Genomic DNA, 16,815 nt, shown 5'->3' on the forward strand with positions numbered 1-16,815 from the left:
ATTTAATAGAGACATAAATAAAAATATTGTATCAAAAGATACTGAATTAGTGTATTTTGTATTCTTCTTGATAAGGACATTAAGACACTAACAAGCAATACAACTTATTTTTTTCATTATTCTTATCAATTTTTCATAATTATATTTTTTATTATTATATTTATTTTCTTGAATTTTTTATATGAAAAAAAGAATAAATTAAATTTTTATAATTTGTTAAAATTTATTATCAAACAAAAAACAAAAACACTAATATTTATGTCTATATTCTCTTTTTTTTTTTAAACAAAGGAACTCAACACACTAAAGTAGAGCAAATAAAACTAGACAACAAATCACTAGACAACAGAAAAATCAAAATAACACAAGACAATCCCAAATTATCTCCGACATAGCTATCAACAAAAAAAATCCACATCTCTCCGCTCATTGCAGTTAAGCATGATCAGGTTGATAATTTCTTCAACACCTTTGCTTTTATTCAAATATGGTTCTTGGCAAGCAAGCAAAGATGATTTTTCTTGTGCCTAGCAAGTCCCGGAAGTCCTTCAGAATCTATGTCTTCTCTCTTCATCCCTTGAGGCATTTCCCAATCAAATGAATTAAGGAGGTTCGCCGTTATAAGCTCTACGGATGCAGATCCCAGCGGTATCCCTGGGCAGATTCTTCGTCCGGCACCAAATGGAATCAGCTCGAAATCTTGTCCAGTGAAATTGATATTGCTGTCTATGAATCTCTCGGGATCAAATACTTCTGGATCCTTCCAAGTTTCAGGGTCTCTATGGATGGCAAACACATTTACGTATACTATAGTCTTGGCTTCAATTTCATACCCTGCTATTCTGCTCTTTTTGTTGAATTCTCTTGGTACCAATGGTGCAGGTGCATAATATCTTAATGTTTCTTTGATCACTGCTTTCAGATAAACAAGCTTTTCAATATCTTCATCTTCTATGAACTGTTTCCTGCCGTATAAACTTCGAATTTCTTCTTGAGCTTTCTTCATCACTCTTGGATTCTTCATCAATGCTGTCATTATCCAAGTTGTTGTGGCTGCAGTTGTATCTGATGCTGCTACAAGCATGTTCTGCAATTATCATTGAATTTCAATTAATAGTATTATTACAAAAATGCTATTCGTACACCAAAATCAGTCACTAATATATTTGTATATAAAATATGTATGGTTTAATTTTTTTAAGGAAAAGTCTAGGGGACCAGCAACTTTTGTGTTTTGTGGCCAGTACTAACCATCAAAAGAAAAGTGAGTGATTTCCCACCATTGGATGTATTCTCACACAATTAAAAAGACTATTAATAACCAATTGATGGTTACAAAACACAAAAGTTGCTGGCTCTCTAGCACTCCTCTTTTTTGAATGTGTATTTGTACTTTAACATGTCTTTTATACTGGTAGCTGATTTTGGTGGCTGATTTTAGTGTACACGTAGCATAGTCAACAATATTAACAATGAGTGACTGACCATGGTAATAGCTTTGATATGATCATTGGTGATATCTATGGACAAGTTACCCTGCTTCTTAAGCTCAAGCAAGACGTCAACTATGTCCTCCCCTTTCTTTCCATTATTATGATCTTCTTCGTGTTCTTCAATTACTCCTTCCAGAAATTCATCCAACTCCTTAAAAGTCTTTTCAACACGATCAAGCAAGCCACTTACCCTATCAACCCAACCCATGAAAGGAATATAATCCGAAACAAAGAAAGCAAGAAATATAGCTTGGATCTCATTCAGCAACCCGTGGAACCTACTCCTCTCCGCTCCTTCGTCGTCGTATCTTCTTCCGAACGCAATCCTGCATACTATAGAACTCGAAACGGACATCAATATCTCACTCAGATTCGTCGTTTTCGAAGAACTCACGTGCTCTGATATCTTGCCTAACATTCTTTCCACTTCGGATTTTCTGATGTGGTAGAATCCAGAGATTCGCTTGGAGCTGAAGAAATGAACGACGCAGATCTTCCTGATTTCTCTCCAGTACTCGCTGTATGGAGAGAAAATCAAATCGAAACCGTTGTAAGAGAGTCTAGTGGTTCCGAGCGAGGGAGGTCTGCTTGAAACGTCGAGATCGTGGTCTTTGAGGACCTCCTTTGCGAGTTTCGGTGAGGAGATGACTATGGCTGGTTTGAAACCTATTTGAAGGGAGAATATGGAGCCGTAGATCTTTGAGAGGTTCCATAGTTGGACATTGAGGTTGGAGCTGTCGAGTTGGTGGAGGTTTCCGATTATGGGAAGTGGTTTAGGACCTGGTGGTAGAGTGGTTCTTCTGTGTTGTTGTTTCTTTAAGTGATGAAACATCACTGCTGCCATTAGAGGAATTGCAAGAAGAAGCAGATAATACAGAAATGAAAACATTGTGTGGAAGAAATTGAAGAAGCCCATGCAAGCTAAGGGTGACTAATTAGTTATAGATATATATAGAGTTAAATTTCGTGAAATTTTGATAACTGAAAGTCGGTTATTTTTTTTGTAGGTATGATATTTGATATGATGTGAAGCAGCCGAAGAAAATTCATAGTCCAAAGGGAAATGCAGTATATATTTTTTATGTTGTATATTCTGGTCAATCAGCAGAGAATTAAAAGTTTATATTAAATTAATGTACTAGCAAGAGATGATATAAGACCAAATGTTTTGAATAAGAAGACAATTCCAAGTCCAAAGAGTTGTTACAATTTATATATGTGTAGCAATTGAAGAGTATGCAACTTCTGTGTGACTCTACTCTTACATTTGACAAGTGGATTCATACTCATTTTGACAAGTTACCTTTTGTTGAATCTATACTAGATCCACAACAGTACATATTATCTGTTGGAATTCATTATTAATCTATTATCTCAGCCTATACAAGGTACCAAAAAATACGCACGCTTTCTTGTCTCCTCAGATCAGAGGTGCCGCTTCATGGATAATATAAATAATGAATATATTAGATGTTCAATTCAATAGGTACGTAGGTGATTATCTTTATTATTTTTAATTGAATGATTATTTCTTTTGATTCGATTTATTCATGCACAGTTAACAATAGCTGAATGTTCAATTCACTAAGTGTGCAGATAGTTATCATGTTAAGGTTTAAAAAATAATTTAAAAATGAGATATTTTTTTATTTTATTAAGTCAATTCTAGAGTCCATTATTTATATTATTTATAAAAGTCATTGTTTAACTAACAAATCTAATTTTATAATATATATTTGTAGTTATTAGTGCTTAGTTATCAAGAGTAAAGGATTTAAAAAATTTTAATAGAGAAACTAAATATATAAGACCAAAATGCAACATTACATTGTCGTATTTTATTTTCCGTTGTCAATTTGGTTACTTAATTAGTTTTGGAGATATTTTGATGTTGATTATTTGTTGAAAAAAATATTGTCTAGGAATAATTTATTACTACCTTTGGTTACATTGTAGTACACATTACGTGTCTTATTCATATTTTCCTTCTCTTATTATTTTTATAACGAAGTAAGTAGTAATGATTGACTTCTAAAACGGAAGAGCTATATTGCCTTGTACAATAAAAAGTTAAAAAAAAAATTACTAAAAAAAGATTATAAAGACCAAAAAGTATAACCGAAGTAAACTCTCCCAAAATTATTTAACAAAACAATATCTGTTTTGTATAAGTTGTGACTTGCGACTTCATTTAAAAAAAATATTAATAAAATCCTGTGAAAAAATAATTACTAATGGAAAAAGATATGTCTGGATGCCTCTATATATATAAGGATTGTTTTGTCTTCTATATTTTATAGTAACTTATCTTTAGTGTTGATTCTTGAAGAAAAAAACGGTGGAAAAGGCTAAAAAATTTATATACAAAATTTAGGAAGGTGTATTAGGGATGGTAATGGTTAGAGTAGGATAGGGTTTGGAACTAACTCTAATTTTATTTGTGGGTTGAAATTTTTATATAAATTCAATTATATTCCATTCGCAAGTTGAGAATATTCCAATCTAACTCTATCTGTTCCTAACTCGTGGGTATTCAATTCTATCCGCAAATTACCAAAAAGATACAATATTATTATATAATTTGATGATAATTTAAAATAAAATTTATTTTTATGTTAAAACAAATATTAAATTATCAATTAATGATATTTTTTTAGTGGCTAAGAATCTTTTGTATTTAGTGATAGGTCTTTACTTCAACATCATTTGAAATATATTTTTAGGTAAGAATTCAGGTGCAGTCGACTTCACATGAAATTGATAGTTGAGAGCCGTTAAATGAAAATTTAGTCAAATCAGTCAAATCATCTAATAACTCTCAGTTATCAACCTCATGTAAAGTCGACTACACCTGAATTTTCATCATATTTTTATATAAGTATATAACATATACATATATAGAGTACAAATAAAATTGGATAAGATTGGAGTTCAATCTGCATCTTATTCAATCCGCACAAAAACTCTACCAGCTGCAAATCGAATTAGTAACTCCATCCCACCTGATTGAATTTCTGCAAATAAAATATATGTTGTTACTCTTAGAATGTAATGTTTAAGAGTAGTTTTTTTTATTATTTTTGTTTGGACGGGAGTAACCTATTTGTTCGAAATTACACAAACATGGCGATAAAACATTCCAGTGATATCTAAGTACACCAATTATTTTTTTGGACAGTGAAGTGCATTATTTTTTTTAGTTCACAGTATGTCCTAATTCCATAGATGAATGATCAATTTATTAAAAAAAATACATTATTTGATTGGAGGTGAAAAGTCTACTTTAGTGGGAGCAAAGGCCCATTTTGTTTGGAGCAAAAAGATTTTGACTTTTTAGTTTTTATAAAAATTTTTGGGGTTCAAAGATTTTAATTAGAGAAGAATATACCTGATCAAAAAGAAAATAAAAATAGAGAAGAATATTAACAAAGTATTCAAAGAACAAGGAGTTCAAAGAAGAGAAATTTATTTTTCACATAAATTTTAAACATTATAAATTAAAATAAGTAATTATGATTATGTATGTCGTTAATATATAATTCAACTTTTTTTTGTGTAATCAAGTATTATATTCAAACCATGCATGAGAAATAAGATACTAATTAAAATTCATTCAAAATTTGAAGGGTTATCCTAAGGTTTGGGATGAAAATTAAAATTGTCTCCGACCTTTTTTTGTTATTAAAATCATCTTTAACGTTACAAAACGTTATAAAATCGTCCTTTTTCATTTTAATTTTATTTTTTTTACTATATTACTTTTCATTATTAATAAAAATAATTAAAAATAATATTAAAAAATTAAAACAAATCCCCCCCTCCCCTCCTGTAACTCCCTCAACCCACTCCCTCACCCTCCACCCCTCACCCCCTCACCCCACTCCCTCACTCACCCAATCTCCTTCCACCTCCTCCCTCTTCCTCACCCAATCACCATTGCCACCATAGCTATTCATTACTTATAACAAAACAAATTCATAGCAACATTCACAAAACAAAATAAATCAACAAAAAAATCAGAAGCAGAAGAAGCATAACAATTTCAATAATTACATCAATTTCAATAAATAATAATTCAATAATCATCAACTACAATTTCGGTTTTCAGATCCAAAAGTTCAATAATCATTAAGTTACAATTTCAGAAGCAGAAGTTCAAGCAGAACAAAAGAAGATGCAGAAGAAGAAGCAGAAGTTCAATAATCATCAATCATGTATATGTTCTTCAAAAATTAAAAAAAGAAAAATAAAAAATAAGAAGAACGAAGGGTAGCGGCGGGTTGGACGTAGGGAAGGCGCGTGGGTTGGACACAGGGGCGGCGGCAGTGGAGTGAGGGGGTGAGGGAGTGAAAACTGGAAACTGATGATGATGGAATTGGGGATGGATTTGGGTAGGAGGGAGAGACGAAAAGATGCTGGGTGTGGGTGGGGTTGGGGTTTTTTTTTTTTTTTTAATATTATTTTTATTAATAGTTAAAGGTAATTTGATCAAAAAAATAGAAAAGAACGATTTTATAACGTTTTATAATATTGAGGATGATTTTAATAACAAAAAAAGGTCGGAGACGATTTTGATTTTCAACCCATATCTCAGGACGATTTACTTAACTCAAATTTTAACAACAACCAAATACATTCTAATACTACATCGATTACCGCATTTAATGAGCATAAAATAAGATCCCTTTAACGTTTCAGCATTGTCAGAGCAAATAAATAAGGTAAAAATCATTTACGCATCTCTTTACATTTTTACTTCACTTTGTTAAAATGGACAAAAAAATATGAACTCTACAACTCTACATAATTTCTCATTTGTGCTAAGTCTCTAAACTCTCTTTCTTTGCAAATACAAAAAAAAAAAAAGAAAAAAAACTAAGAAAAAAAAAGAATAAATACTATACTACGATAAAAAGTGAAATTTTAGTAAAAAATAACGATTTTTTTTTAGAGCTCGTCACGTAATCCGTGACATTTATTAGATTTTTGACTCATTAAGACCGAAAAAAAAAAACTTGTTTTCAATTTGACCACCTCTTCTTAAAACCAAAAGTGTTTATATATTGATACTTATTTATTTAATACCATCATTCTCCATGTACACATTACACAACTAATTACTAAGCAAATAGTGACTCTGAATTATATCATCAAACACATGTAGAATAAACAACTAAATTCTTTCATGCAATGTCTAGTATAGAAAGACATTAGACATGAAATCCTTTTAAAAATTGCCTGTTCCTTTTTCTTTTCAGCAATCTTAATTGTAATTGCTAGGTCCTTTGCCAACAACAGACAACTTAAAAGTTTTGTAGCATATCAAATCGGATACACTTGCTTGTTCTTTAACCTAATCACAAACTTATTAGCACCACCCTTGTTAGCCAAAAAGATCATTTAATTTTTTCTAAGGAAAAAAGAAAGACTTTCGTAATCTTTTCTAGTAGTTATTTTATTTAATTAATCAATCCTATATTATATATATCATTTGCACATTTTCAACACTAACTCTGAACCAGAGCAGGTGCATGTTTTCAGTATTAACTTGAAGAGATTATTTTGGGCCCTACGGATCATGTAGCCAACATTACATTTATGGTCACAGAAAAGCTTTAATTTGAAGCAAAATGTAGTGTTTATGAATAAATTAGTTCAACTCTTACAAAAGGTATCTCTTCTTTAATTTTCTTTGGCAGGAAAAAGAAATTTTAAATTCCTTTAGCTAATTGACTACCACGTGAATCTGATCTTTATCCACTGTTTGAGGCTAACAAAAAGGATTAACAATACTAAATTAGTAGCTTACAAATAAGTTTTAATAAGATCTATAGTAATTAATTTGGATTATTTGAGTGCTCAGTTTACTTATTTATTTAAGTATGAGAAGTTTAAATTTTGCTTTATACCTATAGTAATTTATTTGTCAACGACAATCTTTAAATAAAATTTAGATTTACAATAAATTAATCATTAATTTGTCGGACTGAAAAATGATGTAGACAGAATATATATATAAATAAAGGTGTATGATAATGGTATGGATAGACTGAATTTAATACAACATTAATTTGGCACTTTTCCTTATTCAATTATGAACTATGAAACACAGATATTTCGTTGAGTTGTCGTGTCCGTATGTCGGACACACTTTGGATATGACACTTATCGATACTTGTCCGACACGCGTGTCTACCGTGTACTTGGACACACCTAAATACCATTATGTGTCAGCGTGTCTAACCTTATTCTTAACAAGTATTCTTGAAATGAGTTTAGAAATAATATATATTATTATTTATTAAAATAAAAAATATTTTAAATACTTGTATATAGTTAAAAAAAGACATTAAAAACAGTTAAAAAATTATTTTATATTTTATATATATGCCGTGTTCCCATGTCTTATAAGATTTTAAAATTTTTGTATTCGAATATCCTGTATCGTATCGTATCTCGTGTCCATATCATTGTCCATCCATCATAGATTATAAATTATTAGTTGCCTTCAAAATCCCAAATATTCTCAAAACAAACCATAATATAATCTTGGGAAGAATAATATTTTTTTTTACAAAAAAAATATGCCAAAACAATTTTAAACTCTATAGTTTTTCTTCTTTGTTTATGATGTTATCATTGTTATTATTAATTGAGTAATGTTAGGTAGACAAAAAAACTGTCAGAACTTATCTTATTTAGTATTAATTAATTATTACAACAAATAATGAATACTAATAAAATAAATTATGGCTATTTTTGACTGATTTTCTTTAATTACTAAATATTTTCGTTATTAATTATGTTGTGTTTTACTTTCTCTTGAGTCTTGAGCAAATAATACGTCCTAACACAAATCCAACTTCCACATAACCTTTTGTGTCCTTTTTACCAAAAGAAGTAAGTAAAAAAAGGTAAAATAAAAACTGTGAAAGAAAGTGATGTATATAACACAAATCCTTCAGTTCAACTGTTCATAAAAAACAGAGAAGACAGGGTCCAGCTCCACCTGCCCCCATCTCCATGACAAATTGAATGTGATTTGACCGTACGACCAAACCCAAATTTTGAATCCCAAAAACGTGGCACGCTAATAACTAATATGCCCACTAAACAGTTTTAAAAAGATTAAACTTTGTCATATTTACTAGCAAACATTTTTTTTATACTCGATTTATTGATTGTTCGGGCGTTATTATTGTAATAAAAAATTTTTTAATTATTTTTTTTATTTTTTAATATGTTTGACAAATTTCTAATAATAAAAGTAAAAGTATTAAAAAAATAAAATTTTTTTTTTGAGAAGGTATAATTTACATCTTTTTTAAAAGATATTTTTTCTTAAAAAAAGATATTTTTTATATAATAAATAAACAAAAAAGTACTTTTATATTGTTATACACAAACATAATTGATAACTAAAAAAATCTTTTTACATGAGATATCCAAACATAAAATTACTTTTATTTTTGCATAAGACCTTTTAAAAAAAATAACTAAAAAAAATATTTTTTTAGAAACTCATCCAAACAAGTCGTTATTTTATAAAAAAATCATATACTTTTAGAATAATATTAATATTATAAATAAAATTGTATTTTGATATATTATTAATATAAAATAATTTTAGCCAATGAGTAATAGCTCAATTAAAAAATTGCAGGTTCTAGTCTTCTATCTTTAGTAAAAAAATATATATATATAAAATAATTTTATATATTTTTATATCAATTATAAAATTAATTATCTACAAAATTAGATGTGACTATACAAAATATTTTAGACTGTTAAACTCTTATAAATAAAAAATGTTCCCAATTTCAAAAACAGAAACAATTGTATCTGTTATGATTCTCAGCGTTCCACGCACAAAAGAAAAAAAAAATATTTTCTTAAAAAAAATGGCTTCCTTCCCCGTTTTCTCTGCAAGATGCTTTGTCTCATTGGCACAGCTAACTCACTTCATCGCCACCTAAATCGAAACCCATTCCCTTCTCTCTCTTTCTCATCTTCCTTCACTCACTCACTAACTCACTCTTCAATTCTAAGAAACTATTATTGTTCACACTACTCTGCAATGCAACAAAAACACAACACTCTAACCAAAATGCAGGTTTAGCTTGCAATCTGTGTAGATCTGAAACCAATTTGGATCTCAAAAAAATAACAGATTTTGAGTTCTGGGTTTTGTTATTTGGTTCATTGGGTAATTGAAAAAGCATTTTTTTTTTGGAGGCATTGTTTGGAAGAAGATAGATGGGGTCTAGTGGCAGTAAAGCCAATTCTTCTGCTTGCAGTTCATCGTCTTCTTCTTCGGGTAGTTTCAGGAAAGGTCGATCTAAGAGGCATAGAGGCTTCCCATCTTATTGTTTGGGAACAACTTCTGGATCTCATGACAGTGATCATGAAGACCAGGTAAGCTATCTCTGTTACTCTGCAATTTTCACAATGCCATTGCTCTTTTTCTTCATTTTCTTCTGTTTTCACTTTTTTCAATTCTTTTTCTAATGCGTTTTTATCTTGTTAGTTTTCTTTTCTCTTAGTTTTGTGATAAGTTTGAGTTTTAGTTTTGTTAATTAAAATAGAGGTTGTTTCTGGGATCACAATGGTTAAGGATTATCTTTTTAGTCTTCTTTTCTCTTAGTTCTAATCACTGAATTCATCAGGTTGCAACGTATGGTCATTTTCAAGATTTTTCATTCGGATAATTTAATTTATTTGAGTCAAGTACACTACATGCATGAGGAAATGGTGACTTGTTCATTGCTCATAAAAATTAGAGTTTTTTTTAGTCAAAATATAAAATGGTGCTCCATGCTCTTATTTGATTTGAAACAAAGAAAAGTCAATTTTAATACTTCTTCCCACTATACTTGGTTGCTTACTAGTATGAATTTATTGCACTGTTTATCCATTATGATAAAAAGTGGTATGTGTAGAGTGTAGATTGTGCCTACCTAAATTTTCCTTGTTGTTTGAGCTCATCAATGACACTAACAGTTTTTGTGGGTATTTATTGCCTTTTAATTAGTACAGCTGAAAGTCATGTAACAAGTCAATCAGATGATACATAATTGGTGAATTTAAAGAAAGAAAGAAAAAAAAAAAGCAACATTTTTTATACAAGGGAGCAAGTATAATACATTGATTTCCCTGTGTGTTCTGTTGCCAGCTTCAATATCCTATTAGGCTTAAAATTAAAAACCTTAATGATTTGGTATTAAATGGAACAAATTTCACAGACTTTGTTGTTTCCGGTATAACCATTTTGTATCAGTTATAGGATTGGTTGATTGGTGAGAGTCCTGTGGTACTAACTGTTGTTTGCATTTTACAACTCATGCTTCAGGTTTGTGATCAGAACAAAGTAAATGGAAGTGGAGTTGAAATAGTTGCGGATGAAGTGAAATCAAAATCCTTTAGAAAAGCCAAGTATGATGATGAAATGCCTCCTAACATCGACCTTGACGAGTGGGATCACACAGCATCCAGAACCGGTAGCAGCTCTAATCATGCTTCTTCAACTCAGTCTTTGAATCCTTCAAGTAGATTCCTTTCTCGCTTTAGCTTCATTCCTGGTAACATAAGCTTCAGACTTAGCAGAACCACCAGTCTTGGTTCATCAAGGCCTTGTCCTGTTTCTTCTGGAAGTCTCACCATATTTAACAGTGAAGATGAGCTTAATCCTCATCCAAGCCACCCTGGAAGCTTGATTAATAGAAATGAAACTCAACAACGTAGAGAATTGCTTAATGCATCTTTTGATGATCGAGTGCCTATTCAGTATCATGGAGGTGCTTCTACCGATTTTAGATCTAATGCACCAGCATTGGATTCCTTTGGCAGCTTAGCAAGAAGTCCCACAATTTCTCCTGTCGCGGACGTGATTAGAGATGGGGAAGGTACAAGAGAAGTGGTGGATATGAACTTGTTTTCTCCAAGAATTCATACAGAGGCAGAAAATGTTGAGACAAGACATACTGATAGACGAAATGGGGCTCGAGAACCTGTCGATCGAAATGTACGCTTCAGCCGAACTTTAAGTGTTGGAAGACTTAGAGATAGAGTACTCCGACGATCAACATTATCTGAGTTCACGTTTGGCCCTCTGCAACAGGAGAGGGAAGCAAGAGATGCTAGTTGGGACAGAGGAAGAGAAGTGGGGGGGAGAGATACGAGAGTGCCACGGACTAGTCAAAATGCTGTGAATTCTCCAACTACAATTTCTAGCTCCTCATTTAGTGTTCATGACTTTGATGTTGAGACTTCACGATCTAGAGAAACAAGGTATCAAGATCTGCTGGAACACAGGTCTAATTTCCTTGAACGGAGAAGAAGAATACGGTCCCAGGTATGTGGAGTTTTCTGAATTTCATATAACATCTGATGGTTTGATTACATATTAATACTGCCAAGCTAAAAACATATACTTAACATTGTGGATGTGTACACAGCCAATGTTATGCTTGTAACCCGGTAATGACGTTGATATTATATTATTATCATGATAATTTTATTACAAAACTCTGAGGGGAAAGAAAAAGGACCACTAAGACTTGGATTGCTTCAATGTAAATATCTTTTTAATGAGCTCTTCCTCAACACCCTGATCTTTCTCATTGTTAATGATCAATATTTACAATTGTTAGGTTCGTGCTCTTCAGCGGTTGGGAAGCCGGTTTGAAAATCTGTCTGGACATGACAGATCATGCGTCTTGTCTGGTCAGCACAGAAATGGTCGTTGTACATGCCGAAACGGTAGCCGTGATACGAATTCAACTGATGATACCAATGCTAGAGCTAGCATATCAAGAATTGTGATGCTAGCTGAAGCCTTATTTGAGGTAATTTTTAGCGCGGTGTTAGTTATTCTAGTGGCTATTTATTATAAATTATAAAAGTTGAATATTTGTACACATTTTAATTAGGTTCTGGATGAAATTCACCAGCAATCGGTTGTTCTATCTTCCCGCCCTTCTGTGTCTTCTATTGGATCTGTTCCTGCACCTAATGAAGTCGTGGAATCTTTGCCTGTGAAATTATACACAAAGTGCCACAAACATCAAGAAGATGCTGTGCAGTAAGTATTTCCTTTTGTATGTTGTATTAATCGTTTTGGTCACATTTAGCTTTGATTTTCATGATTTGTGTATGATTTACATATATGAATCTCATGATTCTATTGGATTATTCTAATGGTTTCTCTTCTCCCCTTGCTTATCCCTTCATAGATGCTATATATGCCTTGTGGAGTATGAGGATGGAGACAGCATGCGAGTACTTCCTTGTCACCATGAATTCCATAAAACTTGTATAGACAAGTGGTTGAAGGAGATTCACAGGTATGTGAAAAGGGATAGTCTTCTGGTTAATAATATGATTAACAACTTTGAAATTTCAGAAAATTGCCTATTTATTACATTTAATGTAATTCGTGGTACAAAATAGACGAGTGAGTTTTGTATTTGTTTTTCAGGGGGACTTTGATGGTAAACTCTATTGCTTAATTTGTGTAGTAAACACTTGGTAAAAATTGGATATGGGTGATTGATATAAAAATGTTTATTTGCATTCTGACAAACTTGTTATGGATTTCCTCTGTGATTAAAACTTACTAATTTCTATAAAATAACAATCTTACCAGTTCATATGAATAAAAATCTCTACTTGTGCTAGAGATGCTTGGAAATATGTGTCTCTAACTTTTCTTTTCTTTTCTTTTTTTCCTTTTTTTCTTTTCATTATGCAACAGGGTATGCCCACTATGTAGAGGGGACATTTGTGTATCAGATACACTGCCAATGGAGAACTAAAAATAGCAAATTTGTTAATCAGTATCACTCAGAGCTCATGGGAGTAGTAAATTATTGCACATACCCTTATGTGACCAAAAAGAAAGTTCAGTCCTCTTTTCATCAAAGTATTGTCACTGAGCCACTGTTTTTCAATGATTATTTACTCCAATTTCTGAATAAACATCAATCCAAACCCATGGTAGAAATAGACTGAACTACTGCCTGCCACTCCTTGCCGAGAAATGATTGTGCGACTCACTTTTCGCCTTCTTACTCGGGACTCATTATCCGACATAGGATGGAGTGTCGCTCCGTTTTAAACTACAGTGACGCTCCATCCTATATTGGTTAGGTGATTAATCAAAAAAGAAGAGATGGGGTATTTGTGGACATGTTTCAGAAAAGGTCCTCATGGTGTAGCATCCATTTTTTTTTGTATCATATTGAAGATGATGATTATGCTGAGTTTGAGGAGTCTTGTCTGTGAGACATACCTTTACTTTGGCTCACTTTTGTTGTTGTTAGATATGCAAAATTCAGCAAAATGAGGATGAAAAAAAGGGAAAGAGTAGCATTCAAATGAGCACTTTTCATCATTGATGAAATTGCATAGTAGCAACGGCGTCTTTGACCAGTAAAGCCAAGCAAGTGCATGAAAACAATAAAAATTTGTGCATGCGTGAGGTATCCTTTTCACTTTTCAGAGGGAAAGATGAAAGGAGAAAAAGAGGAAAAGAAACATGTATTAATAGGTGTATGTGTGTGTGTGTTAGAGAGAGTGAGAATATATATGTAGTTTTCAAAGTCCAATGAGGAAAATATTCAGACATGTACGAGTAATTTTTTCTGATTGTCTCTTACCCAACTTTATAGACAAAACGAATGTTGGGAATCACCTATTTTAAGATATAATTAATTTAATTTTGTTTTCAACAGTTGTTTTAAGGAACTTATTAGAAACTAGAGTTCCTTTTTATGGATCTATGGTCTGTTTTCCTTTTGAGTTTTTTCTTTTCCCCGATATATCAATTTTCTTTGAGCATTTTTTTTTTTTGGGGTGCATTGTTCAGTTTTGAGAATGGAGAAAGTCTTTGCTGGAAGACATCTACCCCATTTTCTAAGACTTTAGTCAAATTCCTATTAATAAGATCCAGAAGTACATGCTTGTAGGAGTAAGGTTTCAAGTATTTGGAAGTTATGGGGGATTAAGTTTTCAAGATGTGAAAAGCCATCCAATTTCACCGACCGTTCCATAATTTTCACTTTATGAGTTTATCCCATTGCAACTCAACGGCTAAAGAATTTGGTTATGGACATGGGGGGAGGGCCGGAGGGGGTGCTGAGTCAGCACAAGGGGGATGTTATACGTGACAAGCTGTCATTGACTGATGAATCAAAAAGGGGGAGGGGCGTGCTGAATGCTCCCATATATATATATGGTAAACCTTGGCACCATTTTCATTGCGAGGAAGAGTGTTCTTTAAGTGTGTTGCTAGTGTAATGGATGGTACCGCAAACTTGGTAGTGTATCGCAACAATGAGATTATACAGAATACTCATGAAGGAGTGAGGTTTGTGTGTTAGAATCTATTTTTGTTTGTGGTTCCATGCACCATGACGTTGATGGAGCTTCAGAAGGATTTCTGTCAAAGTATGGAGAACGGTATATTGACGAGAATGAGCAGTATTTTGTACTGGAATCCGGTTATAGTTTTTGGTGGTATAATACAGTTTGAAATTATGCCGATCATTGACGAAGCGAGTATGCAGAATATGTTCCAAATTTATCGGCAGACTCAGATGTGACAGCCACAGATTGAGCTGTATGTTGAGTTTGAAAACGTAGAGGTAGATGGGATTCAAAATGATTTAGATATAGAGGATGATAGAGCTGCAGTGTACGAAGGAATGAATAGTGACAGCGAAGAGGACTTCAAAGCCACTTATGAAGCCGGCGACGAAGACGAGGATGGTGATGTGGGAGTTGAGAAAGAAGCGGAGAATGTAGTGGTTCATCCCGCAGTTAGTCAACCAATGAACGTCCTCCCCTTTTATGCGTAACTTGGATCTTGACGCTATGAATGCACTAGAATTTCCGGAATATGCAAACATAGGTACGTGATGAGTGAATAATACGTTTTCTGTGTTTTTATATTTTGGATGGATCAATGAATTATGATATCTGGTTTCTGTAGGTGTTGCTAGCCCTGAGGATGGAGAGTTCAGGATCGGAATGAAGTATAGTTCTAAAAAGTCTGTCGTCGTAGCAATTAGAAGTTACACTATCTCTAGAGGAGTCGACTACAATGTTTACGAGTCCGAATCATAGACGTTCTATGCAAAATGTAAGATGTATGTGCGTGGGTGCGACTACATAAGATTAACTACAAATTATGTTAACTTAATTCTTAAAATTAAACCTAAACAACATAAACTCAAGCTCAGTTCTTTTGAACCAACCAGTTCAGTCCCTTGCCCATCATGCCCTGAGGTGCTGGTGGCTGTCGTGCTGGTGACTATGGGGCTGGTGGCTGATATAGATGATGAGGAACGTACTCCGACAATCTCAGCAGATGTCCGTACGAACCCACGTACCAATCTCGGTACTCTGCCGACAGTGTAAAGTCCTAAGTCGGAAGGGGGTGCAGATACTGCAACTGAGTGTTCCGACGGTTGCCCCATTCCTCAATCCATCCCCCATGTAAAACTGTCCAGTCATAAAGCTGTATTCCGCGAAGAGTGATGCAATATTCTCTCGATGGAACGTCTCTTGCTACTGGCGGAGGGGGTTGTGCATACCCAAATTGACGCATCACTTGGTTCGCATGGTGCCATTCAACACACTCGAACGACACTAACAGAACAACGATGTCACACACCTCAAAGTGTCCATGTAACTCGTCGGGTATGATCAACCCTTCGTACGGCCGCCACACAAACTGCCACGTATTATTAGAAAATTAGAACTCTAATATTAATGTTTGGATACGGGAATCATACGAACCCTAAATATTTACCTCATCCATGTAGTCTATTTCCTGCCTAAATATCGCTATGGTCTTCGATAACCACGCTGAGCTCCGATAGGACTGACTCCACCTGAAATTCATTGAAAAAATTTAAAAAGGTTACCATCAATCAAATATGCATTGTCAATATAATGCAGAACTAAAATAAGAACTGTTACTTCATGGCAATTGGTATCTCAACCGGTGGAAGGGACTATTTAGGTACAGGCACAATACACGGCAGTCGCTCCTATACCTAAACAAACAACAGATTAGAAGAGCCATCCATTTCCTTAGTATCATACCGTGATGCATGGCATAGTGCCCTGTAAAGATGCGCGAGACAAGCTGACCCCCAACTATAAGTATGGATCCACTCGAAATCGCGAAGCAACGGTAGATACTTTGCGTGAGCATATGCGGTCGACTTATCCGTGAATTGGGTCGAACCCAACAAATAGAAAATCTGGCATATGACATATCTCTTAATAGACTTCTCGGTGTCCAATGGCTCTGCGT

The 16,815-nt window shown here is 33.3% G+C and overlaps 2 protein-coding genes across 3 annotated transcripts; one reads left to right on the top strand and one right to left on the bottom strand.

The window, feature by feature from the left end:
• Window positions 1-203: 203 nt before the first annotated feature.
• On the bottom strand, window positions 204-2,439 carry LOC107642439 (6,7,8-trihydroxycoumarin synthase-like). The gene is made up of 2 exons (XM_016345796.3): window positions 1,486-2,439; window positions 204-1,087 (listed from the first exon to the last, which is right to left on the bottom strand). Exons 1-2 carry the CDS (start codon window positions 2,407-2,409, stop codon window positions 482-484), a joined length of 1,530 nt encoding a protein of 509 aa, XP_016201282.1. The 5' UTR covers window positions 2,410-2,439; the 3' UTR covers window positions 204-481.
• Window positions 2,440-9,321: 6,882 nt separating this feature from the next.
• LOC107642441 (RING/U-box superfamily protein) lies at window positions 9,322-14,221 on the top strand. 2 transcript variants are annotated; one of them, XM_016345800.3, is made up of 6 exons: window positions 9,322-9,908; window positions 10,843-11,844; window positions 12,143-12,337; window positions 12,422-12,573; window positions 12,725-12,835; window positions 13,246-14,221. In XM_016345800.3, the coding sequence occupies exons 1-6, from the start codon at window positions 9,750-9,752 to the stop codon at window positions 13,304-13,306; spliced, it is 1,680 nt and encodes a 559-aa protein (XP_016201286.1). In that variant the 5' UTR covers window positions 9,322-9,749; the 3' UTR covers window positions 13,307-14,221. The 2 variants fall into 2 exon arrangements, with proteins under 2 accessions (XP_016201286.1, XP_016201287.1); XM_016345801.3 differs by having other exon boundaries at window positions 12,443-12,573.
• Window positions 14,222-16,815: the final 2,594 nt, after the last annotated feature.

The sequence above is a fragment of the Arachis ipaensis genome, chromosome B5 (assembly GCF_059453495.1).
Source record: "Arachis ipaensis isolate K30076 ecotype BB chromosome B5, ASM5945349v1, whole genome shotgun sequence".
Classification (NCBI taxonomy): Eukaryota; Viridiplantae; Streptophyta; class Magnoliopsida; order Fabales; family Fabaceae; genus Arachis; species Arachis ipaensis.

Coding starts and splice junctions, on each gene's coding strand:
- LOC107642439 (XM_016345796.3), bottom strand. CDS start 2,409: ATGGGCTTCTTCAATTTCTTCCACACAATGTTTTCATTTCTGTATTAT. Junction 1,088..1,485: donor ATATCAAAGCTATTACCATG/GTCAGTCACTCA, acceptor TGATAATTGCAG/AACATGCTTGTAGCAGCATC.
- LOC107642441 (XM_016345800.3), top strand. CDS start 9,750: ATGGGGTCTAGTGGCAGTAAAGCCAATTCTTCTGCTTGCAGTTCATCG. Junction 12,338..12,421: donor TAGCTGAAGCCTTATTTGAG/GTAATTTTTAGC, acceptor CATTTTAATTAG/GTTCTGGATGAAATTCACCA. Junction 12,574..12,724: donor CATCAAGAAGATGCTGTGCA/GTAAGTATTTCC, acceptor ATCCCTTCATAG/ATGCTATATATGCCTTGTGG.